General features: G+C 46.3%; 1 protein-coding gene across 1 annotated transcript; it reads right to left on the reverse strand.

Annotated features, from left to right (window-relative positions):
* Nucleotides 1-1,247: 1,247 nt before the first annotated feature.
* On the reverse strand, nt 1,248-25,946 carry LOC138357478 (uncharacterized). Its single transcript, XM_069314333.1, has 4 exons — nt 25,794-25,946; nt 19,383-19,389; nt 18,464-18,712; nt 1,248-1,324 (listed from the first exon to the last, which is right to left on the reverse strand). Exons 1-4 carry the CDS (start codon nt 25,944-25,946, stop codon nt 1,248-1,250), a joined length of 486 nt encoding a protein of 161 aa, XP_069170434.1.
* Between the last annotated feature and the right edge of the window lie 1,488 nt (nt 25,947-27,434).

Genomic DNA, 27,434 nt, shown 5'->3' on the forward strand with positions numbered 1-27,434 from the left:
TCTCCTCAATGCCTCCAAGAATATTCCAAAAAGTCACGTTGCGGGTTTTCCGTCATTTTTAAAAATCAGTCGGCCATACTGGATTTTTCCATGGGTTTATGAAAGTGCCTACAACGGCCGAACTAATTGTCCTGGAAGGTTGATTTTTTTTTTTAATGGTTTTAAGAGAATGCGCTTTAATATAATATAATATTGTTCAACATTTAATAATTTTCTTGCCCATTTTCATGAGTTTAAAAATATTTTTGCTTCCTTCTTTGTTTAAAACGCTACGTTTTTCTTCAGTAAAATGTAAATGATGAACTGCTTTGAAAAAAAAATCGAATAAAAATTGATGAGTGTTCAAAGTACTGCAGATATCATGTATAGTTATCCTTCTATACACTCAATGTGTGGTAGCGGTTGTGCTAAGGCCTGCCACCCCCCCTCCTTCCCCAGCGTCGGAGCCCCGGCCTGGCAGCGGCCCGGCGGCCATCGGGCAACTTCACTAGGGCACAATCATAGATTTTGACACTCTTTCACAGGAAGTGTCATTGAGCAAAGTCTGTTAGAGTTTCAGGCTTAATTTTTTTTTTTTTTTAAATGTTCCTTGTTAAAAGGGGTTTAATATAAATGGAAGAAGTTAAAAGAGTTTGGAGGTCGTGAACACATCGTTGCACAAGTTGTTGTAGGAAAGATTATACAAGGAAAAAAAGCAACTGAAGTCACCGTCTTTATCACGAAAAGATTCCCAATCAGTTAACTGTAACAAGGTCTATTTTGCGGTCACAGTTGTGCAGACACCACAAAACTTGGCAACCCTGTGAAGGAGGAGCGGAGTGTTAACCTTGCACATTACTGATACAATTCGCCAAGTGGTTGAAAATATGGCAGAGTGTAATAGGGGTGTGGAGGTGTGATAACACTGTCTGGGGTGATGAAGCTAGGCGCTGAGGGACGCTATCACTGGTCCTGCTATCACCGACCATGGGTCCATGGGTCCTGTAAGCCTGCAACACCGGTAAAGAGCGGAAGAAAACAAACAGAAGCAAATTTTAAAGATCTCTGTGAATTTATAGAATCCAACGATGAACGTCAGTTTACAATAGAACTAATTAAAAGCTAATTGGAATACACCCAGCTTCTCAACCTTACAGTGAGATTTAGTTGAAAGGCTTCGTCACTATAGACAGATCGAGCTTGTGTTTGGCCAGATATGACCCTAGAGCAGGTCTAATGCGGTCAATGAAGAGCATAGGTGGACTTACTCAAGGTCGCACTGTGACCGCATCTACACTGGCAAACTGGATGCTTGATATACCATTCACCTCAAGAGTTGTAGACGCTGTTGAAGAATTTGCCGGAGTCCAAGTTGCATCCACAGAACACCACACAGACCTGAAGTCGTCAAAACCAGATATAAATAGGAGGTGCCTCGTATGGACCAATAGGCCTTCTGCAGTTACCTTCATTCTTATGTTCTTATGTTCTCAAGATTACGACACGGCAGACATCCAAAAGTTTATGAACTGGTTGCATGTCCGCCTTCCTTTGAAAATGCTTTCACCTGATCTGATATTTCTCTCCAGCGGAATTATTGAAGAGAGTTCATTAAACTGTGATCGAATTTAGGAAATCGGGCTTTCATTTCTCAAAAGTACTGTTGGTAAGTTCTTTAGAGATCAAATACCGGCGCTAGGACTAGACAAAGTCCTTGTCTGTTCTGAGAAAGGTTGTAAGGTGAACAGAGAAGACATGGTGATTAACTCAACCAGCTTTTTCACAGAATGCCATACACTGTACCATCACTCTTTGATGATACGTCAGTCTGATTGGGTACGAAATCGTCACTTGTTAATCTTCTGGATAAATTTCCATCTAGTGTATTCTCCGTTTCTCTCAATACAACATACACAATTGATGGTGGACACCTTTTGCACAGTTGTACGGCTACGTCCAGCAGCTTACAGAAAAGTATGCGAGCAATATGTTGCCTACACCTTGCAACACTACGAAGGAAGCCCCGGCACAAAATATGTCAAACTGCTGGATGCCTTGTCTACCAGATAAGCGGCGACCAGACACTCTCCTCCTATCAAAGGCAATCACCCTAACAAGAGAAATGTTGAATAAAAACATTTGTATAATAGACAAAACCCAAGATGTACGAAGATTGCAAATTTTTGAAGCAATCTACATAAAAATAGAACAACCCACCATTAATACCCAAATTATGGAACTATTCACTCTACCCACCATGAGAACGGAACGCGAAAATGCCAACATAGAAGACACTGCTCAACATGCTACGCCCAATACACCTGATTAATCTTTGTATGTGGATCGGACATTTATGGACTTTTTCTTTAAAGGCCTTTAAACTTTACTCCTTACTTTTTCCTCCCTTCATGTCTTATTCTTGATCCATTTGTATTGGTCTACTTGTTTTCACCTGACCCCATATTAGTATAAATCCAACATGATTTGTAATTTCCTCAAGCAGAAGCGCCACTATTGCAGTACTTACTGGAATGTGAAGCTACTGAAGCCCTGCGCATCAAACTCAACATTAATCTAACGACAGCAGCTGCATTAGATGCACATTTCACAGCGACTACAATGATTAGAAAAGCCATTAAAGAATGGAACTCACTAGTGAACATTCTGCACCTACATCCGCCACCAAAATAATGTTATTAAAACACGACTAAAACAGAAGCGAAAAAGAAACAGGGAAAAAGGAGGAAACCCCACCTCCATTTAAAACTTTGACCCAAATATCAGATTAACAAGGTTATCGCGAATAACCGAACTCAATTTACGAGCTCACCATAGCCCGTGCTACATGGACATTTCGTTCTGAGTAGCTAAATCTAAAATATCAACAACGTAATTTCCTCACGTCATATCACATTCACTGGTCGCTGGGAGGCACATGCCCTCCGAAACAAGCAGTTTATGTTAGCCGGTTCATAGTTAAAGAAGACATCAGCGCCATTTGCCCGGCCGATATTCTGTATAAATAGGGCTACCACGCTCTCCAAGATTCAGATTACTCCTGAGTGCTCAACTGAGTAGACCCGCTGACACATCTCGGTGTGGTAACGGAGTTAGTCACACTAGTTCACAGCATTCTACACCATATTTTATTTTGCACCTTAAGGTAATGTAAATTTGATTATTCATCTTGTTTGTTTTGTACACTTTGTATTAAAACCAAGCCTGGATATTTTTGTTATTTGTTTAATTTATTTTTAAAGTAAAGTATTTTTACATGTTTTTTCCCTCTGCTTTATCCTACAGTTTATCTCACTGTGAAGACACCTTTGCAGTTTAACTTTTTTTTTAAATATTTTGTGACTGGCATTACAGACTGCACGACCACTAACGATTCACGTCACAAAATATATATATATATATATATATATATATATATATATATATATATATATATATATATATATATATATATATATATATATATATATATATATATATATACAACTTTAGAACACTTTCCCACCAGGAGACTCGAACCCTAGCCAGCACAGAAGCCTTCCAGCAACTGGCATAACAGGTACGCCTTAACCCTCTTCACCACCTGCTCAGACCCTTAAAAGAGATGGTAATTTCGGAGTATTTAAATACACCAAAGATCAACACCTCCCAAGAGCACTAGAGCAAGTGAGGGGTCATTTAGACGTTAATTTCATCAAGTCCCTGTTAATATGGGAAGACACAGTGTCTATGCTTAAGGCACAACTCTCCTAAACACGAGAGTGAAGTATACAACTTTAGAACACTTTCCCACCAGGAGACTCGAACCCTAGCCAGCACAGAAGCCTTCCAGCAACTGGCATAACAGGTACGCCTTAACCCTCTTCACCACCTGCTCAGACCCTTAAAAGAGATGGTAATTTCGGAGTATTTAAATACACCAAAGATCAACACCTCCCAAGAGCACTAGAGCAAGTGAGGGGTCATTTAGACGTTAATTTCATCAAGTCCCTGTTAATATGGGAAGACACAGTGTCTATGCTTAAGGCACAACTCTCCTAAACACGAGAGTGAAGTATACAACTTTAGAACACTTTCCCACCAGGAGACTCGAACCCTAGCCAGCACAGAAGCCTTCCAGCAACTGGCATAACAGGTACGCCTTAACCCTCTTCACCACCTGCTCAGACCCTTAAAAGAGATGGTAATTTCGGAGTATTTAAATACACCAAAGATCAACACCTCCCAAGAGCACTAGAGCAAGTGAGGGGTCATTTAGACGTTAATTTCATCAAGTCCCTGTTAATATGGGAAGACACAGTGTCTATGCTTAAGGCACAACTCTCCTAAACACGAGAGTGAAGTATACAACTTTAGAACACTTTCCCACCAGGAGACTCGAACCCTAGCCAGCACAGAAGCCTTCCAGCAACTGGCATAACAGGTACGCCTTAACCCTCTTCACCACCTGCTCAGACCCTTAAAAGAGATGGTAATTTCGGAGTATTTAAATACACCAAAGATCAACACCTCCCAAGAGCACTAGAGCAAGTGAGGGGTCATTTAGACGTTAATTTCATCAAGTCCCTGTTAATATGGGAAGACACAGTGTCTATGCTTAAGGCACAACTCTCCTAAACACGAGAGTGAAGTATACAACTTTAGAACACTTTCCCACCAGGAGACTCGAACCCTAGCCAGCACAGAAGCCTTCCAGCAACTGGCATAACAGGTACGCCTTAACCCTCTTCACCACCTGCTCAGACCCTTAAAAGAGATGGTAATTTCGGAGTATTTAAATACACCAAAGATCAACACCTCCCAAGAGCACTAGAGCAAGTGAGGGGTCATTTAGACGTTAATTTCATCAAGTCCCTGTTAATATGGGAAGACACAGTGTCTATGCTTAAGGCACAACTCTCCTAAACACGAGAGTGAAGTATACAACTTTAGAACACTTTCCCACCAGGAGACTCGAACCCTAGCCAGCACAGAAGCCTTCCAGCAACTGGCATAACAGGTACGCCTTAACCCTCTTCACCACCTGCTCAGACCCTTAAAAGAGATGGTAATTTCGGAGTATTTAAATACACCAAAGATCAACACCTCCCAAGAGCACTAGAGCAAGTGAGGGGTCATTTAGACGTTAATTTCATCAAGTCCCTGTTAATATGGGAAGACACAGTGTCTATGCTTAAGGCACAACTCTCCTAAACACGAGAGTGAAGTATACAACTTTAGAACACTTTCCCACCAGGAGACTCGAACCCTAGCCAGCACAGAAGCCTTCCAGCAACTGGCATAACAGGTACGCCTTAACCCTCTTCACCACCTGCTCAGACCCTTAAAAGAGATGGTAATTTCGGAGTATTTAAATACACCAAAGATCAACACCTCCCAAGAGCACTAGAGCAAGTGAGGGGTCATTTAGACGTTAATTTCATCAAGTCCCTGTTAATATGGGAAGACACAGTGTCTATGCTTAAGGCACAACTCTCCTAAACACGAGAGTGAAGTATACAACTTTAGAACACTTTCCCACCAGGAGACTCGAACCCTAGCCAGCACAGAAGCCTTCCAGCAACTGGCATAACAGGTACGCCTTAACCCTCTTCACCACCTGCTCAGACCCTTAAAAGAGATGGTAATTTCGGAGTATTTAAATACACCAAAGATCAACACCTCCCAAGAGCACTAGAGCAAGTGAGGGGTCATTTAGACGTTAATTTCATCAAGTCCCTGTTAATATGGGAAGACACAGTGTCTATGCTTAAGGCACAACTCTCCTAAACACGAGAGTGAAGTATACAACTTTAGAACACTTTCCCACCAGGAGACTCGAACCCTAGCCAGCACAGAAGCCTTCCAGCAACTGGCATAACAGGTACGCCTTAACCCTCTTCACCACCTGCTCAGACCCTTAAAAGAGATGGTAATTTCGGAGTATTTAAATACACCAAAGATCAACACCTCCCAAGAGCACTAGAGCAAGTGAGGGGTCATTTAGACGTTAATTTCATCAAGTCCCTGTTAATATGGGAAGACACAGTGTCTATGCTTAAGGCACAACTCTCCTAAACACGAGAGTGAAGTATACAACTTTAGAACACTTTCCCACCAGGAGACTCGAACCCTAGCCAGCACAGAAGCCTTCCAGCAACTGGCATAACAGGTACGCCTTAACCCTCTTCACCACCTGCTCAGACCCTTAAAAGAGATGGTAATTTCGGAGTATTTAAATACACCAAAGATCAACACCTCCCAAGAGCACTAGAGCAAGTGAGGGGTCATTTAGACGTTAATTTCATCAAGTCCCTGTTAATATGGGAAGACACAGTGTCTATGCTTAAGGCACAACTCTCCTAAACACGAGAGTGAAGTATACAACTTTAGAACACTTTCCCACCAGGAGACTCGAACCCTAGCCAGCACAGAAGCCTTCCAGCAACTGGCATAACAGGTACGCCTTAACCCTCTTCACCACCTGCTCAGACCCTTAAAAGAGATGGTAATTTCGGAGTATTTAAATACACCAAAGATCAACACCTCCCAAGAGCACTAGAGCAAGTGAGGGGTCATTTAGACGTTAATTTCATCAAGTCCCTGTTAATATGGGAAGACACAGTGTCTATGCTTAAGGCACAACTCTCCTAAACACGAGAGTGAAGTATACAACTTTAGAACACTTTCCCACCAGGAGACTCGAACCCTAGCCAGCACAGAAGCCTTCCAGCAACTGGCATAACAGGTACGCCTTAACCCTCTTCACCACCTGCTCAGACCCTTAAAAGAGATGGTAATTTCGGAGTATTTAAATACACCAAAGATCAACACCTCCCAAGAGCACTAGAGCAAGTGAGGGGTCATTTAGACGTTAATTTCATCAAGTCCCTGTTAATATGGGAAGACACAGTGTCTATGCTTAAGGCACAACTCTCCTAAACACGAGAGTGAAGTATACAACTTTAGAACACTTTCCCACCAGGAGACTCGAACCCTAGCCAGCACAGAAGCCTTCCAGCAACTGGCATAACAGGTACGCCTTAACCCTCTTCACCACCTGCTCAGACCCTTAAAAGAGATGGTAATTTCGGAGTATTTAAATACACCAAAGATCAACACCTCCCAAGAGCACTAGAGCAAGTGAGGGGTCATTTAGACGTTAATTTCATCAAGTCCCTGTTAATATGGGAAGACACAGTGTCTATGCTTAAGGCACAACTCTCCTAAACACGAGAGTGAAGTATACAACTTTAGAACACTTTCCCACCAGGAGACTCGAACCCTAGCCAGCACAGAAGCCTTCCAGCAACTGGCATAACAGGTACGCCTTAACCCTCTTCACCACCTGCTCAGACCCTTAAAAGAGATGGTAATTTCGGAGTATTTAAATACACCAAAGATCAACACCTCCAAAGAGCACTAGAGCAAGTGAGGGGTCATTTAGACGTTAATTTCATCAAGTCCCTGTTAATATGGGAAGACACAGTGTCTATGCTTAAGGCACAACTCTCCTAAACACGAGAGTGAAGTATACAACTTTAGAACACTTTCCCACCAGGAGACTCGAACCCTAGCCAGCACAGAAGCCTTCCAGCAACTGGCATAACAGGTACGCCTTAACCCTCTTCACCACCTGCTCAGACCCTTAAAAGAGATGGTAATTTCGGAGTATTTAAATACACCAAAGATCAACACCTCCCAAGAGCACTAGAGCAAGTGAGGGGTCATTTAGACGTTAATTTCATCAAGTCCCTGTTAATATGGGAAGACACAGTGTCTATGCTTAAGGCACAACTCTCCTAAACACGAGAGTGAAGTATACAACTTTAGAACACTTTCCCACCAGGAGACTCGAACCCTAGCCAGCACAGAAGCCTTCCAGCAACTGGCATAACAGGTACGCCTTAACCCTCTTCACCACCTGCTCAGACCCTTAAAAGAGATGGTAATTTCGGAGTATTTAAATACACCAAAGATCAACACCTCCCAAGAGCACTAGAGCAAGTGAGGGGTCATTTAGACGTTAATTTCATCAAGTCCCTGTTAATATGGGAAGACACAGTGTCTATGCTTAAGGCACAACTCTCCTAAACACGAGAGTGAAGTATACAACTTTAGAACACTTTCCCACCAGGAGACTCGAACCCTAGCCAGCACAGAAGCCTTCCAGCAACTGGCATAACAGGTACGCCTTAACCCTCTTCACCACCTGCTCAGACCCTTAAAAGAGATGGTAATTTCGGAGTATTTAAATACACCAAAGATCAACACCTCCCAAGAGCACTAGAGCAAGTGAGGGGTCATTTAGACGTTAATTTCATCAAGTCCCTGTTAATATGGGAAGACACAGTGTCTATGCTTAAGGCACAACTCTCCTAAACACGAGAGTGAAGTATACAACTTTAGAACACTTTCCCACCAGGAGACTCGAACCCTAGCCAGCACAGAAGCCTTCCAGCAACTGGCATAACAGGTACGCCTTAACCCTCTTCACCACCTGCTCAGACCCTTAAAAGAGATGGTAATTTCGGAGTATTTAAATACACCAAAGATCAACACCTCCCAAGAGCACTAGAGCAAGTGAGGGGTCATTTAGACGTTAATTTCATCAAGTCCCTGTTAATATGGGAAGACACAGTGTCTATGCTTAAGGCACAACTCTCCTAAACACGAGAGTGAAGTATACAACTTTAGAACACTTTCCCACCAGGAGACTCGAACCCTAGCCAGCACAGAAGCCTTCCAGCAACTGGCATAACAGGTACGCCTTAACCCTCTTCACCACCTGCTCAGACCCTTAAAAGAGATGGTAATTTCGGAGTATTTAAATACACCAAAGATCAACACCTCCCAAGAGCACTAGAGCAAGTGAGGGGTCATTTAGACGTTAATTTCATCAAGTCCCTGTTAATATGGGAAGACACAGTGTCTATGCTTAAGGCACAACTCTCCTAAACACGAGAGTGAAGTATACAACTTTAGAACACTTTCCCACCAGGAGACTCGAACCCTAGCCAGCACAGAAGCCTTCCAGCAACTGGCATAACAGGTACGCCTTAACCCTCTTCACCACCTGCTCAGACCCTTAAAAGAGATGGTAATTTCGGAGTATTTAAATACACCAAAGATCAACACCTCCCAAGAGCACTAGAGCAAGTGAGGGGTCATTTAGACGTTAATTTCATCAAGTCCCTGTTAATATGGGAAGACACAGTGTCTATGCTTAAGGCACAACTCTCCTAAACACGAGAGTGAAGTATACAACTTTAGAACACTTTCCCACCAGGAGACTCGAACCCTAGCCAGCACAGAAGCCTTCCAGCAACTGGCATAACAGGTACGCCTTAACCCTCTTCACCACCTGCTCAGACCCTTAAAAGAGATGGTAATTTCGGAGTATTTAAATACACCAAAGATCAACACCTCCCAAGAGCACTAGAGCAAGTGAGGGGTCATTTAGACGTTAATTTCATCAAGTCCCTGTTAATATGGGAAGACACAGTGTCTATGCTTAAGGCACAACTCTCCTAAACACGAGAGTGAAGTATACAACTTTAGAACACTTTCCCACCAGGAGACTCGAACCCTAGCCAGCACAGAAGCCTTCCAGCAACTGGCATAACAGGTACGCCTTAACCCTCTTCACCACCTGCTCAGACCCTTAAAAGAGATGGTAATTTCGGAGTATTTAAATACACCAAAGATCAACACCTCCCAAGAGCACTAGAGCAAGTGAGGGGTCATTTAGACGTTAATTTCATCAAGTCCTGTTAATATGGGAAGACACAGTGTCTATGCTTAAGGCACAACTCTCCTAAACACGAGAGTGAAGTATACAACTTTAGAACACTTTCCCACCAGGAGACTCGAACCCTAGCCAGCACAGAAGCCTTCCAGCAACTGGCATAACAGGTACGCCTTAACCCTCACTTGCTCTAGTGCTCTTGGGAGGTGTTGATCTTTGGTGTATTTAAATACTCCGAAATTACCATCTCTTTTAAGGGTCTGAGCAGGTGGTGAAGAGGGTTAAGGCGTACCTGTTATGCCAGTTGCTGGAAGGCTTCTGTGCTGGCTAGGGTTCGAGTCTCCTGGTGGGAAAGTGTTCTAAAGTTGTATACTTCACTCTCGTGTTTAGGAGAGTTGTGCCTTAAGCATAGACACTGTGTCTTCCCATATTAACAGGGACTTGATGAAATTAACGTCTAAATGACCCCTCACTTGCTCTAGTGCTCTTGGGAGGTGTTGATCTTTGGTGTATTTAAATACTCCGAAATTACCATCTCTTTTAAGGGTCTGAGCAGGTGGTGAAGAGGGTTAAGGCGTACCTGTTATGCCAGTTGCTGGAAGGCTTCTGTGCTGGCTAGGGTTCGAGTCTCCTGGTGGGAAAGTGTTCTAAAGTTGTATACTTCACTCTCGTGTTTAGGAGAGTTGTGCCTTAAGCATAGACACTGTGTCTTCCCATATTAACAGGGACTTGATGAAATTAACGTCTAAATGACCCCTCACTTGCTCTAGTGCTCTTGGGAGGTGTTGATCTTTGGTGTATTAAATACTCCGAAATTACCATCTCTTTTAAGGGTCTGAGCAGGTGGTGAAGAGGGTTAAGGCGTACCTGTTATGCCAGTTGCTGGAAGGCTTCTGTGCTGGCTAGGGTTCGAGTCTCCTGGTGGGAAAGTGTTCTAAAGTTGTATACTTCACTCTCGTGTTTAGGAGAGTTGTGCCTTAAGCATAGACACTGTGTCTTCCCATATTAACAGGGACTTGATGAAATTAACGTCTAAATGACCCCTCACTTGCTCTAGTGCTCTTGGGAGGTGTTGATCTTTGGTGTATTTAAATACTCCGAATTACCATCTCTTTTAAGGGTCTGAGCAGGTGGTGAAGAGGGTTAAGGCGTACCTGTTATGCCAGTTGCTGGAAGGCTTCTGTGCTGGCTAGGGTTCGAGTCTCCTGGTGGGAAAGTGTTCTAAAGTTGTATACTTCACTCTCGTGTTTAGGAGAGTTGTGCCTTAAGCATAGACACTGTGTCTTCCCATATTAACAGGGACTTGATGAAATTAACGTCTAAATGACCCCTCACTTGCTCTAGTGCTCTTGGGAGGTGTTGATCTTTGGTGTATTTAAATACTCCGAAATTACCATCTCTTTTAAGGGTCTGAGCAGGTGGTGAAGAGGGTTAAGGCGTACCTGTTATGCCAGTTGCTGGAAGGCTTCTGTGCTGGCTAGGGTTCGAGTCTCCTGGTGGGAAAGTGTTCTAAAGTTGTATACTTCACTCTCGTGTTTAGGAGAGTTGTGCCTTAAGCATAGACACTGTGTCTTCCCATATTAACAGGGACTTGATGAAATTAACGTCTAAATGACCCCTCACTTGCTCTAGTGCTCTTGGGAGGTGTTGATCTTTGGTGTATTTAAATACTCCGAAATTACCATCTCTTTTAAGGGTCTGAGCAGGTGGTGAAGAGGGTTAAGGCGTACCTGTTATGCCAGTTGCTGGAAGGCTTCTGTGCTGGCTAGGTTCGAGTCTCCTGGTGGGAAAGTGTTCTAAAGTTGTATACTTCACTCTCGTGTTTAGGAGAGTTGTGCCTTAAGCATAGACACTGTGTCTTCCCATATTAACAGGGACTTGATGAAATTAACGTCTAAATGACCCCTCACTTGCTCTAGTGCTCTTGGGAGGTGTTGATCTTTGGTGTATTTAAATACTCCGAAATTACCATCTCTTTTAAGGGTCTGAGCAGGTGGTGAAGAGGGTTAAGGCGTACCTGTTATGCCAGTTGCTGGAAGGCTTCTGTGCTGGCTAGGGTTCGAGTCTCCTGGTGGGAAAGTGTTCTAAAGTTGTATACTTCACTCTCGTGTTTAGGAGAGTTGTGCCTTAAGCATAGACACTGTGTCTTCCCATATTAACAGGGACTTGATGAAATTAACGTCTAAATGACCCCTCACTTGCTCTAGTGCTCTTGGGAGGTGTTGATCTTTGGTGTATTTAAATACTCCGAAATTACCATCTCTTTTAAGGGTCTGAGCAGGTGGTGAAGAGGGTTAAGGCGTACCTGTTATGCCAGTTGCTGGAAGGCTTCTGTGCTGGCTAGGGTTCGAGTCTCCTGGTGGGAAAGTGTTCTAAAGTTGTATACTTCACTCTCGTGTTTAGGAGAGTTGTGCCTTAAGCATAGACACTGTGTCTTCCCATATTAACAGGGACTTGATGAAATTAACGTCTAAATGACCCCTCACTTGCTCTAGTGCTCTTGGGAGGTGTTGATCTTTGGTGTATTTAAATACTCCGAAATTACCATCTCTTTTAAGGGTCTGAGCAGGTGGTGAAGAGGGTTAAGGCGTACCTGTTATGCCAGTTGCTGGAAGGCTTCTGTGCTGGCTAGGGTTCGAGTCTCCTGGTGGGAAAGTGTTCTAAAGTTGTATACTTCACTCTCGTGTTTAGGAGAGTTGTGCCTTAAGCATAGACACTGTGTCTTCCCATATTAACAGGGACTTGATGAAATTAACGTCTAAATGACCCCTCACTTGCTCTAGTGCTCTTGGGAGGTGTTGATCTTTGGTGTATTTAAATACTCCGAAATTACCATCTCTTTTAAGGGTCTGAGCAGGTGGTGAAGAGGGTTAAGGCGTACCTGTTATGCCAGTTGCTGGAAGGCTTCTGTGCTGGCTAGGGTTCGAGTCTCCTGGTGGGAAAGTGTTCTAAAGTTGTATACTTCACTCTCGTGTTTAGGAGAGTTGTGCCTTAAGCATAGACACTGTGTCTTCCCATATTAACAGGGACTTGATGAAATTAACGTCTAAATGACCCCTCACTTGCTCTAGTGCTCTTGGGAGGTGTTGATCTTTGGTGTATTTAAATACTCCGAAATTACCATCTCTTTTAAGGGTCTGAGCAGGTGGTGAAGAGGGTTAAGGCGTACCTGTTATGCCAGTTGCTGGAAGGCTTCTGTGCTGGCTAGGGTTCGAGTCTCCTGGTGGGAAAGTGTTCTAAAGTTGTATACTTCACTCTCGTGTTTAGGAGAGTTGTGCCTTAAGCATAGACACTGTGTTTTCCCATATTAACAGGGACTTGATGAAATTAACGTCTAAATGACCCCTCACTTGCTCTAGTGCTCTTGGGAGGTGTTGATCTTTGGTGTATTTAAATACTCCGAAATTACCATCTCTTTTAAGGGTCTGAGCAGGTGGTGAAGAGGGTTAAGGCGTACCTGTTATGCCAGTTGCTGGAAGGCTTCTGTGCTGGCTAGGGTTCGAGTCTCCTGGTGGGAAAGTGTTCTAAAGTTGTATACTTCACTCTCGTGTTTAGGAGAGTTGTGCCTTAAGCATAGACACTGTGTCTTCCCATATTAACAGGGACTTGATGAAATTAACGTCTAAATGACCCCTCACTTGCTCTAGTGCTCTTGGGAGGTGTTGATCTTTGGTGTATTTAAATACTCCGAAATTACCATCTCTTTTAAGGGTCTGAGCAGGTGGTGAAGAGGGTTAAGGCGTACCTGTTATGCCAGTTGCTGGAAGGCTTCTGTGCTGGCTAGGGTTCGAGTCTCCTGGTGGGAAAGTGTTCTAAAGTTGTATACTTCACTCTCGTGTTTAGGAGAGTTGTGCCTTAAGCATAGACACTGTGTCTTCCCATATTAACAGGGACTTGATGAAATTAACGTCTAAATGACCCCTCACTTGCTCTAGTGCTCTTGGGAGGTGTTGATCTTTGGTGTATTTAAATACTCCGAAATTACCATCTCTTTTAAGGGTCTGAGCAGGTGGTGAAGAGGGTTAAGGCGTACCTGTTATGCCAGTTGCTGGAAGGCTTCTGTGCTGGCTAGGGTTCGAGTCTCCTGGTGGGAAAGTGTTCTAAAGTTGTATACTTCACTCTCGTGTTTAGGAGAGTTGTGCCTTAAGCATAGACACTGTGTCTTCCCATATTAACAGGGACTTGATGAAATTAACGTCTAAATGACCCCTCACTTGCTCTAGTGCTCTTGGGAGGTGTTGATCTTTGGTGTATTTAAATACTCCGAAATTACCATCTCTTTTAAGGGTCTGAGCAGGTGGTGAAGAGGGTTAAGGCGTACCTGTTATGCCAGTTGCTGGAAGGCTTCTGTGCTGGCTAGGGTTCGAGTCTCCTGGTGGGAAAGTGTTCTAAAGTTGTATACTTCACTCTCGTGTTTAGGAGAGTTGTGCCTTAAGCATAGACACTGTGTCTTCCCATATTAACAGGGACTTGATGAAATTAACGTCTAAATGACCCCTCACTTGCTCTAGTGCTCTTGGGAGGTGTTGATCTTTGGTGTATTTAAATACTCCGAAATTACCATCTCTTTTAAGGGTCTGAGCAGGTGGTGAAGAGGGTTAAGGCGTACCTGTTATGCCAGTTGCTGGAAGGCTTCTGTGCTGGCTAGGGTTCGAGTCTCCTGGTGGGAAAGTGTTCTAAAGTTGTATACTTCACTCTCGTGTTTAGGAGAGTTGTGCCTTAAGCATAGACACTGTGTCTTCCCATATTAACAGGGACTTGATGAAATTAACGTCTAAATGACCCCTCACTTGCTCTAGTGCTCTTGGGAGGTGTTGATCTTTGGTGTATTTAAATACTCCGAAATTACCATCTCTTTTAAGGGTCTGAGCAGGTGGTGAAGAGGGTTAAGGCGTACCTGTTATGCCAGTTGCTGGAAGGCTTCTGTGCTGGCTAGGGTTCGAGTCTCCTGGTGGGAAAGTGTTCTAAAGTTGTATACTTCACTCTCGTGTTTAGGAGAGTTGTGCCTTAAGCATAGACACTGTGTCTTCCCATATTAACAGGGACTTGATGAAATTAACGTCTAAATGACCCCTCACTTGCTCTAGTGCTCTTGGGAGGTGTTGATCTTTGGTGTATTTAAATACTCCGAAATTACCATCTCTTTTAAGGGTCTGAGCAGGTGGTGAAGAGGGTTAAGGCGTACCTGTTATGCCAGTTGCTGGAAGGCTTCTGTGCTGGCTAGGGTTCGAGTCTCCTGGTGGGAAAGTGTTCTAAAGTTGTATACTTCACTCTCGTGTTTAGGAGAGTTGTGCCTTAAGCATAGACACTGTGTCTTCCCATATTAACAGGGACTTGATGAAATTAACGTCTAAATGACCCCTCACTTGCTCTAGTGCTCTTGGGAGGTGTTGATCTTTGGTGTATTTAAATACTCCGAAATTACCATCTCTTTTAAGGGTCTGAGCAGGTGGTGAAGAGGGTTAAGGCGTACCTGTTATGCCAGTTGCTGGAAGGCTTCTGTGCTGGCTAGGGTTCGAGTCTCCTGGTGGGAAAGTGTTCTAAAGTTGTATACTTCACTCTCGTGTTTAGGAGAGTTGTGCCTTAAGCATAGACACTGTGTCTTCCCATATTAACAGGGACTTGATGAAATTAACGTCTAAATGACCCCTCACTTGCTCTAGTGCTCTTGGGAGGTGTTGATCTTTGGTGTATTTAAATACTCCGAAATTACCATCTCTTTTAAGGGTCTGAGCAGGTGGTGAAGAGGGTTAAGGCGTACCTGTTATGCCAGTTGCTGGAAGGCTTCTGTGCTGGCTAGGGTTCGAGTCTCCTGGTGGGAAAGTGTTCTAAAGTTGTATACTTCACTCTCGTGTTTAGGAGAGTTGTGCCTTAAGCATAGACACTGTGTCTTCCCATATTAACAGGGACTTGATGAAATTAACGTCTAAATGACCCCTCACTTGCTCTAGTGCTCTTGGGAGGTGTTGATCTTTGGTGTATTTAAATACTCCGAAATTACCATCTCTTTTAAGGGTCTGAGCAGGTGGTGAAGAGGGTTAAGGCGTACCTGTTATGCCAGTTGCTGGAAGGCTTCTGTGCTGGCTAGGGTTCGAGTCTCCTGGTGGGAAAGTGTTCTAAAGTTGTATACTTCACTCTCGTGTTTAGGAGAGTTGTGCCTTAAGCATAGACACTGTGTCTTCCCATATTAACAGGGACTTGATGAAATTAACGTCTAAATGACCCCTCACTTGCTCTAGTGCTCTTGGGAGGTGTTGATCTTTGGTGTATTTAAATACTCCGAAATTACCATCTCTTTTAAGGGTCTGAGCAGGTGGTGAAGAGGGTTAAGGCGTACCTGTTATGCCAGTTGCTGGAAGGCTTCTGTGCTGGCTAGGGTTCGAGTCTCCTGGTGGGAAAGTGTTCTAAAGTTGTATACTTCACTCTCGTGTTTAGGAGAGTTGTGCCTTAAGCATAGACACTGTGTCTTCCCATATTAACAGGGACTTGATGAAATTAACGTCTAAATGACCCCTCACTTGCTCTAGTGCTCTTGGGAGGTGTTGATCTTTGGTGTATTTAAATACTCCGAAATTACCATCTCTTTTAAGGGTCTGAGCAGGTGGTGAAGAGGGTTAAGGCGTACCTGTTATGCCAGTTGCTGGAAGGCTTCTGTGCTGGCTAGGGTTCGAGTCTCCTGGTGGGAAAGTGTTCTAAAGTTGTATACTTCACTCTCGTGTTTAGGAGAGTTGTGCCTTAAGCATAGACACTGTGTCTTCCCATATTAACAGGGACTTGATGAAATTAACGTCTAAATGACCCCTCACTTGCTCTAGTGCTCTTGGGAGGTGTTGATCTTTGGTGTATTTAAATACTCCGAAATTACCATCTCTTTTAAGGGTCTGAGCAGGTGGTGAAGAGGGTTAAGGCGTACCTGTTATGCCAGTTGCTGGAAGGCTTCTGTGCTGGCTAGGGTTCGAGTCTCCTGGTGGGAAAGTGTTCTAAAGTTGTATACTTCACTCTCGTGTTTAGGAGAGTTGTGCCTTAAGCATAGACACTGTGTCTTCCCATATTAACAGGGACTTGATGAAATTAACGTCTAAATGACCCCTCACTTGCTCTAGTGCTCTTGGGAGGTGTTGATCTTTGGTGTATTTAAATACTCCGAAATTACCATCTCTTTTAAGGGTCTGAGCAGGTGGTGAAGAGGGTTAAGGCGTACCTGTTATGCCAGTTGCTGGAAGGCTTCTGTGCTGGCTAGGGTTCGAGTCTCCTGGTGGGAAAGTGTTCTAAAGTTGTATACTTCACTCTCGTGTTTAGGAGAGTTGTGCCTTAAGCATAGACACTGTGTCTTCCCATATTAACAGGGACTTGATGAAATTAACGTCTAAATGACCCCTCACTTGCTCTAGTGCTCTTGGGAGGTGTTGATCTTTGGTGTATTTAAATACTCCGAAATTACCATCTCTTTTAAGGGTCTGAGCAGGTGGTGAAGAGGGTTAAGGCGTACCTGTTATGCCAGTTGCTGGAAGGCTTCTGTGCTGGCTAGGGTTCGAGTCTCCTGGTGGGAAAGTGTTCTAAAGTTGTATACTTCACTCTCGTGTTTAGGAGAGTTGTGCCTTAAGCATAGACACTGTGTCTTCCCATATTAACAGGGACTTGATGAAATTAACGTCTAAATGACCCCTCACTTGCTCTAGTGCTCTTGGGAGGTGTTGATCTTTGGTGTATTTAAATACTCCGAAATTACCATCTCTTTTAAGGGTCTGAGCAGGTGGTGAAGAGGGTTAAGGCGTACCTGTTATGCCAGTTGCTGGAAGGCTTCTGTGCTGGCTAGGGTTCGAGTCTCCTGGTGGGAAAGTGTTCTAAAGTTGTATACTTCACTCTCGTGTTTAGGAGAGTTGTGCCTTATATATATATATATATATATATATTTTCACTTGGACCTTCGGAGCCTGGAACCGCGGATGAAAAAAAACACAGTTCTATGGCCTAAGGGAATAAACAGTTATTATCCACAACACTGGGTTTGCAATTTATATATTTGTTTAATGTTTACTGTTATAAGAAAGTCTTGTCTGTGGCCAAGGTCCCGGCGGGAGGCCTTGAGAGGGTACCACGCCCGCCCAACATCTTCACTCTGGTGGGGGTTGCTCAGGTGAGGTGAGCAGCGAAGTCACTATTTACTACCTGCGCCTGCACGAGTGAGCTCTTGGGTGGCTTAATCTTCATCAATCAATTAATCACGATTGACCTGGCATATATCCTGTGCCAGGTGAATACGACGGGCTCACCATAGCCCGTGCTGCTTGGAAGTGTTTGTCCCCTAGTAGCTGAATCTAACACAACAAGAACGCTGTCATGTGCTAGTTGTCATGTGCTGACTCCCATACAATTTTCCTCTTCATATACTTATCTTACACACACACACACACACGCACACACACACACACACACACACACACACACACACACACACACACACACACACACACACACACACACACACACACACACACACACACACACACACACACACACACACACACACAGGAATCTGTACACCAGTTGATAGGAATCTGTACACCAGTTGATTGACGGTTGAGAGGCGGGACCAAAGAGCCAGAGCTCAACCCCCGCAAGCACAATTAGGTGAGTACACACACACACACACACACACACACACACACACACACACACACACACACACACACACACACACACACACACACACACACACACACACACACACACACACACATGCTTCCTCCTTGGAATCTGCTTGGGCCCTGGCTCTTAGATTTTTGTCGCCTTTTTGTCCTTTGCTGTTTGCAGATTCTGCGGTCGGGCAGTTCTCCGGGATGCCTGAGGGTGGGGTGGTCTTCTCGGAGGAGTCGTACCAGGGCTCGAGGTTCCTCTCGTCGTGGTATGCCGGAGGTGCCAGTTTCGGGGCCGCCACCGCCTTCGGACCCGTCTGCGTCTGGTTGGTGCGGTGATCGCTCTGTGCGTCTGTTGGGTTTTCGCAGGGTGGCGGCTTTTTCGCGGTTCACCTCGCTGACGAGGCGATGGGGGAAAGGCTCACGTTCTTTGCTCACGCTTGGTCTTAGGTGTGAGCTTTTCGGGTCGTTTCCGACGGCCTGCAGGGTCGTTGGGTGGCTCCTCCTCCTTCGGGGGGTTCGGGGCTAGCTGGGCAGGCCTCATCTCCTGCACTCTGTCGGGTCATCTTGAAGTGGGTACGCTTGGGCGTGGTCGAAACGACGACGTCCCTCAGGTGGGTTTCCCATCTGTTCCCAGTCCCGAAAACGGGACTATGCGTTCCCGTCCAAATATCTATATCATATATAGATATTTGGTGGCCTAACTAGCCTACGCATCAAGGAGTAAAGAGGGAAAAAATTATTTACCTTCAACATTCCTGCTCACGACGCCTGTCCCTAGATGGTGTGAGGTTCCCACGGTTCCTGGGCCGCTCCTTGACGATCCAGTAGCGTGTTGCAGGGCCTCAGGTGTCGTGAAGCAATCGTGTCTTCTCCGTGCCACTCCCTAAGTTCAGGTCTTCCAATCCTGGTCCAACCAGTGGTCACTGAGCCAGTCACTATGTATACACGTTCCTTCCACGAGGCGTTTCCTCCTTGACCTAGAAACAAAACATAAAAACTTTATAATATGCTACACTCACCTGAGGTCTATAGAAGAAGAGCGAAATCTGATTATGCATTTGGGTTCTACAAGGTAGCCAACTCCATCAAAATATTAAATATGTACCCAACTCAATTAATGATTAATCAACTAATTACTCCATGGGACAACTGGGATCTATTAGTTGATTTTGAAAATGCACCCAAGAAAGATAGTATACACTCAACATTATTAAAAAGTTAACAATGAAAAGCATCACTGAGAGTACTCAGGTTATGGGTAACGATGTGTATCAGTGCTATTCCGACGGTTCTATAGAAGACAGTGGATGATGTACCGGATGCGCACGTAATATATTTGAACAATCTTCTCTCGTACATACAGTAGCGTGTTGAGGTTCCCACGGTTCTGAAACGCGTCAATGACTGCGCAAGAACAACTCATACCGAACTTGCAGGCATATACCTTACCACTGAATTTTTAAAAGACAAAGGCAGTGGACTTATATACTGTGACTCGCAGAGGGCACTCCTGGCATTGAACGCACATAGTTTTAACACCCAGAAAATAGTCAGTGATATTCGAATGAATGTTTTAGCTGCTAAATAAAAAAGATTTGAAATTAAATTCCTATGGATACCATCTCATGTTGGTATCTCAAGGCATGACACTGTTGATATGCTTGCAAAGACAGCCTGTAGAAAACCAGTGGTAGAAATTGATATGGGTGTTTCATTGGCAGTGACAAAGACAATACTTAAACAAATATCTAATGAAAATCTCACCGACCTAACAAATTCACAAAGACCTAAAAGTTGTAGCTCTAAACATTGTGATAAATATCGCGAGGAGACATTCACAGGCAGCGTATCTGGCAGCTTTCTCAAAACCCAAATGTCGAGTACACAATGTGTCAACTTTGTGAAAGAGAAAACATGCACTCTCTTGAACATTATATTGTAGAATGTCCCATACTGACTGACTTTCGCCCTCCTGGGCTAAGGTATGCTGAACTCTGTAGTTACTATATGAATACAGGAGCACCTGATGATATATTTGACTTGTACCCAAAATTAACCATGTAATGTATCAATAATACAATGTATGTATGTGATGTAACTATATAACCTGAGCTTGTAAAAGCATCTTAATCACCTTCAGTGGTTAAGTACTTAATTACATACTAGTTTCTATATCAGCTACCTTACCCTGTCAGAGAAGGAGAGACATAAATGTATACAGCCATGTTGGGGGCTGGTGTGGCTCAGTGGACAACGCTCTAGACTCGTGGACCTAGGACCGGGGTTCGATCCCCGGCGCCGGCGGAAAACAAGTGGGCAGAGTTTCCTTCTCCCTGATGTCCCTGTTACATAGCAGTAAATAGGTATCTGGGAGTTAGACAGCTGCTACGGGCTGCTTCCTGGGTGTGTGTGTGAAAAAAAAATTAGTTAGTAGTTAGTAACAGTTGATTGATTGACAGTTGAGAGACGGGCCGAAAGAGCAGAGCTCAATCCCCAGCAAGCAGAACTAGGTATATACAACTAGGTGAATACATACATACACACATACACAAGGGGACACAGGTGTAAACTGAGTACTCAAATGAGCCACAGGGACGTTAGAACGAACTTTTTCAGTGTCAGAGTAGTTAACAGGTGGAATGCATTAGGCAGTTTTTTTCTACCACAGACGAGGCCACATATTTACAATGCTAAACAGCACATATACATTTTCTTCTGTCCTCCATGGACAGGGTTATAGATGTGTTAAACATATAGTTCAGGGGTTTATTGAAGAATCAATCACAGAAGGTGATTCGGTGCTTTTAAAATGCTAAGCTAACCCACATACGCAAGTACATAGATACACAGATTTACATATGCCCTACATAAAGTGTTGATACCTGGTTGAAACCTGGTTGATGGGGTTCTGGGAGTTCTACTCCCCAAGCCCGGCCCGAGGCCAGGCTTGACTTGTGAGAGTTTGGTCCACTAGGCTGTTGCTTGGAGCGGCCCGCAGGGCCACATACCCACCACAGCCCGGTTGGTCCGGCTGTGTCTTTTACATAGTGTCATTAATGTGCATTTACAAAGGTGAAATGTAATTCTGATCAGCTTCCATATATACTTTATACGCATACATATACATACACACACACATATACGTTCATATACATATATATACACACATGCATTCACATACATTTGTCTCTTTTACTCTGACAGGGTGAGATAACTGATAGAGAAACTAGTGTGCAATTAAGCACTTAATCACTGAAGGTGATGAAGGTGCTTTTACAAGCTCAGATTATATAGTTACATCACATACATACATTGTATAATTGATACATAACATGATCAATCTTGGGTACAAGTCCAATATATCATCAAGTGTTCCAGTACTCATATAGTAACTACAGAGTTCAGCATACCTTTGCCCAGGAGGGCGAAAGTCAGTCAGTATGGGACATTCTACAATATAATGTTCAAGAGAGTGCATGTTTTCTCTTTCACAAAGTTGACACATTGTGTACTCGACATTTGGGTTTTGAGAAAGCTGCCAGATACGTCTATATCCCAGGCGTATTCTGGGCACTATAACATCACATTGCCGGGTTCTTGTTCTATTAGTCCCATATGTGAATGTCTCCTCACGATAATTATCATAATATTTTATGTTTCACATTAGGCAGTGATGTGGTGGAGGCTGACTCCATACACAGTTTCAAACGTAGATATGATTGAGCCCAGTAGGCTCAGGAATCTGTACATCAGTTGATGGACAGTTGAGAGGATCGGACCAAAGAGCCATAGCTTAACCCCCCGTGAGCACAACTAGGTGAGTATACACATACATACACATACACACATACATACACACACAGAAAAAGCAGAGCTCAACCCCCGCAAGCACAACTAGATGAATACAGAGGAATCTGTTCATTGCTGCTGTCAAACTCCGTTTGTTTAGTTTAGTTTATTGGTAGGTGAACAGGCGCATTATGCGAAAGAAACATTGCCTTTTTGTTTCTGACTCGGCTGAGAGTCGAACCCAGGACCTTAGGACTATGCAGGCGATGAGTCACAATAACGTGGCTAAAGTATGTTGACCAGACCACACATTAGAAGGTGAAGGGACGACGACGTTCCGGTCCGTCCTGGACCATTCTCAAGTCGAATCGACTTAAGAACCGTCGTCGTCCCTTCACCTTCTAGTGTGTGGTCTGGTCAAGCTTAGGACAATTTCCCCTGAGTGATGTCCACTCAGCCGCGAGGCTGTGTTTTTTTTTTGGGGGGGGGGGGGTCAAAATTATGGAGGGGTGACTGTATGATGTATAATATTTTCTGATTGTATAGTGCATTATCTCCCCCTCTCTCCTTCAGCTCATACTGAACGCAACTCTTCCAGCTTTCTAAGGAACATGATCCAACTATTTATTTATTACCAGGTTCCCCCAATTACTGTAGGTTGAAAGCGGATGAACAACCAAGATGGGAACCCAAACGTCCTTCTCTGCCCAGATGAACAACTAAGAATGGTGCCCAAACTGCCTCCCGGGCCCAGGTGAACAACTAAGAATGGTGCCCAAACTGCCTCCCGGGCCCAGGTGAACAACTAAGAAGGGTGGCCAAGCTGCCTCCCGTGCCCAGGTGAACAACTAAGAAGGGTTCCCAAGCTGCCTCCCGGGCCCAGGTGAACAACTAAGAAGGGTGCCCAAGCTGCCTCCCGGGCCCAGGTGAACAACTAAGAAGGGTGCCCAAGCTCCCTCCCGGGCCCAGGTGAACAACTAAGAAGGGTGCCCAAGCTGCCTCCCGGGCCCAGGTGAACAACTAAGAAGGGTGCCCAAGCTCCCTCCCGGGCCCAGGTGAACAACTAAGAAGGGTGCCCAAGCTGCCTCCCGTGCCCAGGTGAACAACTAAGAAGGGTGCCCAAGCTACCTCCCGTGCCCAGGTGAACAACTAAGAAGGGTGCCCAAGCTGCCTCCCGTGCCCAGGTGAACAACTAAGAAGGGTGCCCAAGCTGCCTCCCGTGCCCAGGTGAACAACTAAGAAGGGTGCCCAAGCTACCTCCCGTGCCCAGGTGAACAACTAAGAATGGTACCCAAGCTGCCTCCCGTGCCCAGGTGAACAACTAAGAAGGGTGCCCAAGCTGCCTCCCGTGCCCAGGTGAACAACTAAGAAGGGTGCCCAAGCTGCCTCCCGTGCCAGGTGAACAACTAAGAAGGGTGCCCAAGCTGCCTCCCGTGCCCAGATGAACAACTAAGAATGGTACCCAAGCTGCCTCCCGTGCCCAGGTGAACAACTAAGAAGGGTGCCCAAGCTGCCTCCCGGGCCCAGGTGAACAACTAAGAAGGGTGCCCAAGCTGCCTCCCGGGCCCAGGTGAACAACTAAGAAGGGTGCCCAAGCTGCCTCCCGGGCCCAGGTGAACAACTAAGAAGGGTGCCCAAGCTGCCTCCCGGGCCCAGGTGAACAACTAAGAAGGGTGCCCAAGCTGCCTCCCGGGCCCAGGTGAACAACTAAGAAGGGTGCCCAAGCTCCCTCCCGGGCCCAGGTGAACAACTAAGAAGGGTGCCCAAGCTGCCTCCCGTGCCCAGGTGAACAACTAAGAAGGGTGCCCAAGCTACCTCCCGTGCCAAGGTGAACAACTAAGAAGGGTGCCCAAGCTGCCTCCCGTGCCCAGGTGAACAACTAAGAAGGGTGCCCAAGCTACCTCTCGGGCCCAGGTGAACAACTAAGAAGGGTGCCCAAGCTGCCTCCCGGGCCCAGGTGAACAACTAAGAAGGGTGCCCAAGCTCCCTCCCGGGCCCAGGTGAACAACTAAGAAGGGTGCCCAAGCTCCCTCCCGGGCCCAGGTGAACAACTAAGAAGGGTGCCCAAGCTGCCTCCCGTGCCCAGGTGAACAACTAAGAAGGGTGCCCAAGCTGCCTCCCGGGCCCAGGTGAACAACTAAGAAGGGTGCCCAAGCTACCTCCCGTGCCCAGGTGAACAACTAAGAAGGGTGCCCAAGCTCCCTCCCGGGCCCAGGTGAACAACTAAGAAGGGTGCCCAAGCTGCCTCCCGTGCCCAGGTGAACAACTAAGAAGGGTGCCCAAGCTCCCTCCCGGGCCCAGGTGAACAACAAAGAAGGGTGCCCAAGCTGCCTCCCGTGCCCAGGTGAACAACTAAGAAGGGTGACCAAGCTGCCTCCCGTGCCCAGGTGAACAACTAAGAAGGGTACCCAAGCTGCCTCCCGGGCCCAGGTGAACAACTAAGAAGGGTGCCCAAGCTGCCTCCCGTGCCCAGGTGAACAACTAAGAAGGGTGCCCAAGCTACCTCCCGTGCCCAGGTGAACAACTTAGAAGGGTGCCCAAGCTGCCTCCCGTGCCCAGGTGAACAACTAAGAAGGGTGCCCAAGCTGCCTCCCGTGCCCAGGTGAACAACTAAGAAGGGTGCCCAAGCTACCTCCCGTGCCCAGGTGAACAACTAAGAATGGTACCCAAGCTGCCTCCCGTGCCCAGGTGAACAACTAAGAAGGGTGCCCAAGCTGCCTCCCGTGCCCAGGTGAACAACTAAGAAGGGTGCCCAAGCTGCCTCCCGTGCCCAGGTGAACAACTAAGAAGGGTGCCCAAGCTGCCTCCCGTGCCCAGATGAACAACTAAGAATGGTACCCAAGCTGCCTCCCGTGCCCAGGTGAACAACTAAGAAGGGTGCCCAAGCTGCCTCCCGGGCCCAGGTGAACAACTAAGAAGGGTGCCCAAGCTGCCTCCCGGGCCCAGGTGAACAACTAAGAAGGGTGCCCAAGCTGCCTCCCGTGCCCAGGTGAACAACTAAGAAGGGTGCCCAAGCTCCCTCCCGGGCCCAGGTGAACAACTAAGAAGGGTGCCCAAGCTCCCTCCCGGGCCCAGGTGAACAACTAAGAAGGGTGCCCAAGCTGCCTCCCGTGCCCAGGTGAACAACTAAGAAGGGTGCCCAAGCTGCCTCCCGGGCCCAGGTGAACAACTAAGAAGGGTGCCCAAGCTACCTCCCGTGCCCAGGTGAACAACTAAGAAGGGTGCCCAAGCTCCCTCCCGTGCCCAGGTGAACAACAAAGAAGGGTGCCCAAGCTGCCTCCCGTGCCCAGGTGAACAACAAAGAAGGGTGCCCAAGCTCCCTCCCGGGCCCAGGTGAACAACTAAGAAGGGTGCCCAAGCTCCCTCCCGTGCCCAGGTGAACAACAAAGAAGGGTGCCCAAGCTGCCTCCCGTGCCCAGGTGAACAACTAAGAAGGGTGCCCAAGCTCCCTCCCGGGCCCAGGGCTGGAGTCCGGCGGCGTCAGCGTGCACCTTCATGATGTTCGACCTTCGGGGTTTCCCTAGACTCCTCACCCTCTTGCTCACACTCACGCCTCCTCACTTTCCCCTGGCCTCGTCTGCCGCCGCTTACTCTCGATCCCTCTCCTTCTCTTTTTTATTTTCCTCCTCCTATTCGTCCACCTCCTCCTCCTCCTCCTCCTTCTCCTCCTTCTCCTCCTCCTCGTTCTCCTCCTCCTCCTCTCCGTACAACCCATCATCTGGTTTCTGCCGCTTGAGACAAGTCGTGCAGGCAGTAAAGAATGCAGTATTAGCAACTTTTTGCAGTAATTCCATTCTCGCGAAGAGGCTCAGGTATCTTCACTGAAGTGCGCTGACCTAACAGTGCCTACCTAAGAGTGAGGACTAACTCTTCCTGCCCCGCGTACTTGCTTTGTTGTCCTCTGGGGCGTTTTTGTAACTATTGAAGTACAAGTTCGAAGTCGTATGAGGCCTTGAAGTTGTGGATGGAGGCGAGGTCCGCGGCTTCTGTTAGTCCCCTTCACTCGTTGACCACTCGTACAGGTACGAGTCCCTTCACTCGTTGACCACCCGTACAGGTACGGGTCCCTTCACTCGTTGACCACCCGTACAGGCACGAGTCCCTTCACTCGTTGACCACCCGTACAGGTACGAGTCCCTTCACTCGTTGACCACCCGTACAGGTACGGGTCCCTTCACTCGTTGACCACTCGTACAGGTACGAGTCCCTTCACTCGTTGACCACCCGTACAGGTACGGGTCCCTTCACTCGTTGACCACCCGTACAGGTACGGGTCCCTTCACTCGTTGACCACCCGTACAGGTACGAGTCCCTTCACTCGTTGACCACCCGTACAGGTACGGGTCCCTTCACCCGTTGACCACCCGTACAGGTACGAGTCCCTTCACTCGTTGACCACCCGTACAGGTACGGGTTCCTTCACTCGTTGACCACCCGTACAGGTACGAGTCCCTTCACTCGTTGACCACCCGTACAGGTACGGGTCCCTTCACCCGTTGACCACCCGTACAGGTACGAGTCCCTTCACTCGTTGACCACCCGTACAGGTACGGGTTCCTTCACTCGTTGACCACCCGTACAGGTACGAGTCCCTTCACTCGTTGACCACCCGTACAGGTACGGGTCCCTTCACTCGTTGACCACTCGTACAGGTACGAGTCCCTTCACTCGTTGACCACCCGTACAGGTACGGGTCCCTTCACTCGTTGACCACCCGTACAGGTACGGGTCCCTTCACTCGTTGACCACCCGTACAGGTACGGGTCCCTTCACTCGTTGACCACCCGTACAGGTACGGGTCCCTTCACTCGTTGACCACCCGTACAGGTACGGGTCCCTTCACTCGTTGACCACCCGTACAGGTACGAGTCCCTTCACTCGTTGACCACCCGTACAGGTACGGGTCCCTTCACTCGTTGACCACCCGTACAGGCACGAGTCCCTTCACTCGTTGACCACCCGTACAGGTACGAGTCCCTTCACTCGTTGACCACCCGTACAGGTACGGGTCCCTTCACTCGTTGACCACCCGTACAGGTACGAATCTTTATTTACATTTCAACAAAATAACTTTTCCAGCTTCCACCTGTCTTATTGTTATATTCTCTCTCACTTTAAAGAACCTGACCTTGTTTCATTGATTATTCCCCTCAGTATCATGAATGTAGTGATCATGCCCACCATTTTCATCTGAGTTTCCTCAACCTTGAAGGCCAGTTTTTTCTAAACCAGGAACTTGTCTTCTTGCAAAATATTGCATTTTTCAAGCTTAGTTTTATGTT

Source organism: Procambarus clarkii, chromosome 78 (assembly GCF_040958095.1).
Source record: "Procambarus clarkii isolate CNS0578487 chromosome 78, FALCON_Pclarkii_2.0, whole genome shotgun sequence".
Classification (NCBI taxonomy): domain Eukaryota; kingdom Metazoa; phylum Arthropoda; class Malacostraca; order Decapoda; family Cambaridae; genus Procambarus; species Procambarus clarkii.

Coding starts and splice junctions, on each gene's coding strand:
- LOC138357478 (XM_069314333.1), bottom strand. CDS start 25,946: ATGGAATTACTGCAAAAAGTTGCTAATACTGCATTCTTTACTGCCTGC. Junction 1,325..18,463: donor AGATTCCAAGGAGGAAGCAT/GTGTGTGTGTGT, acceptor ATTCTTCAACAG/CGTCTACAACTCTTGAGGTG.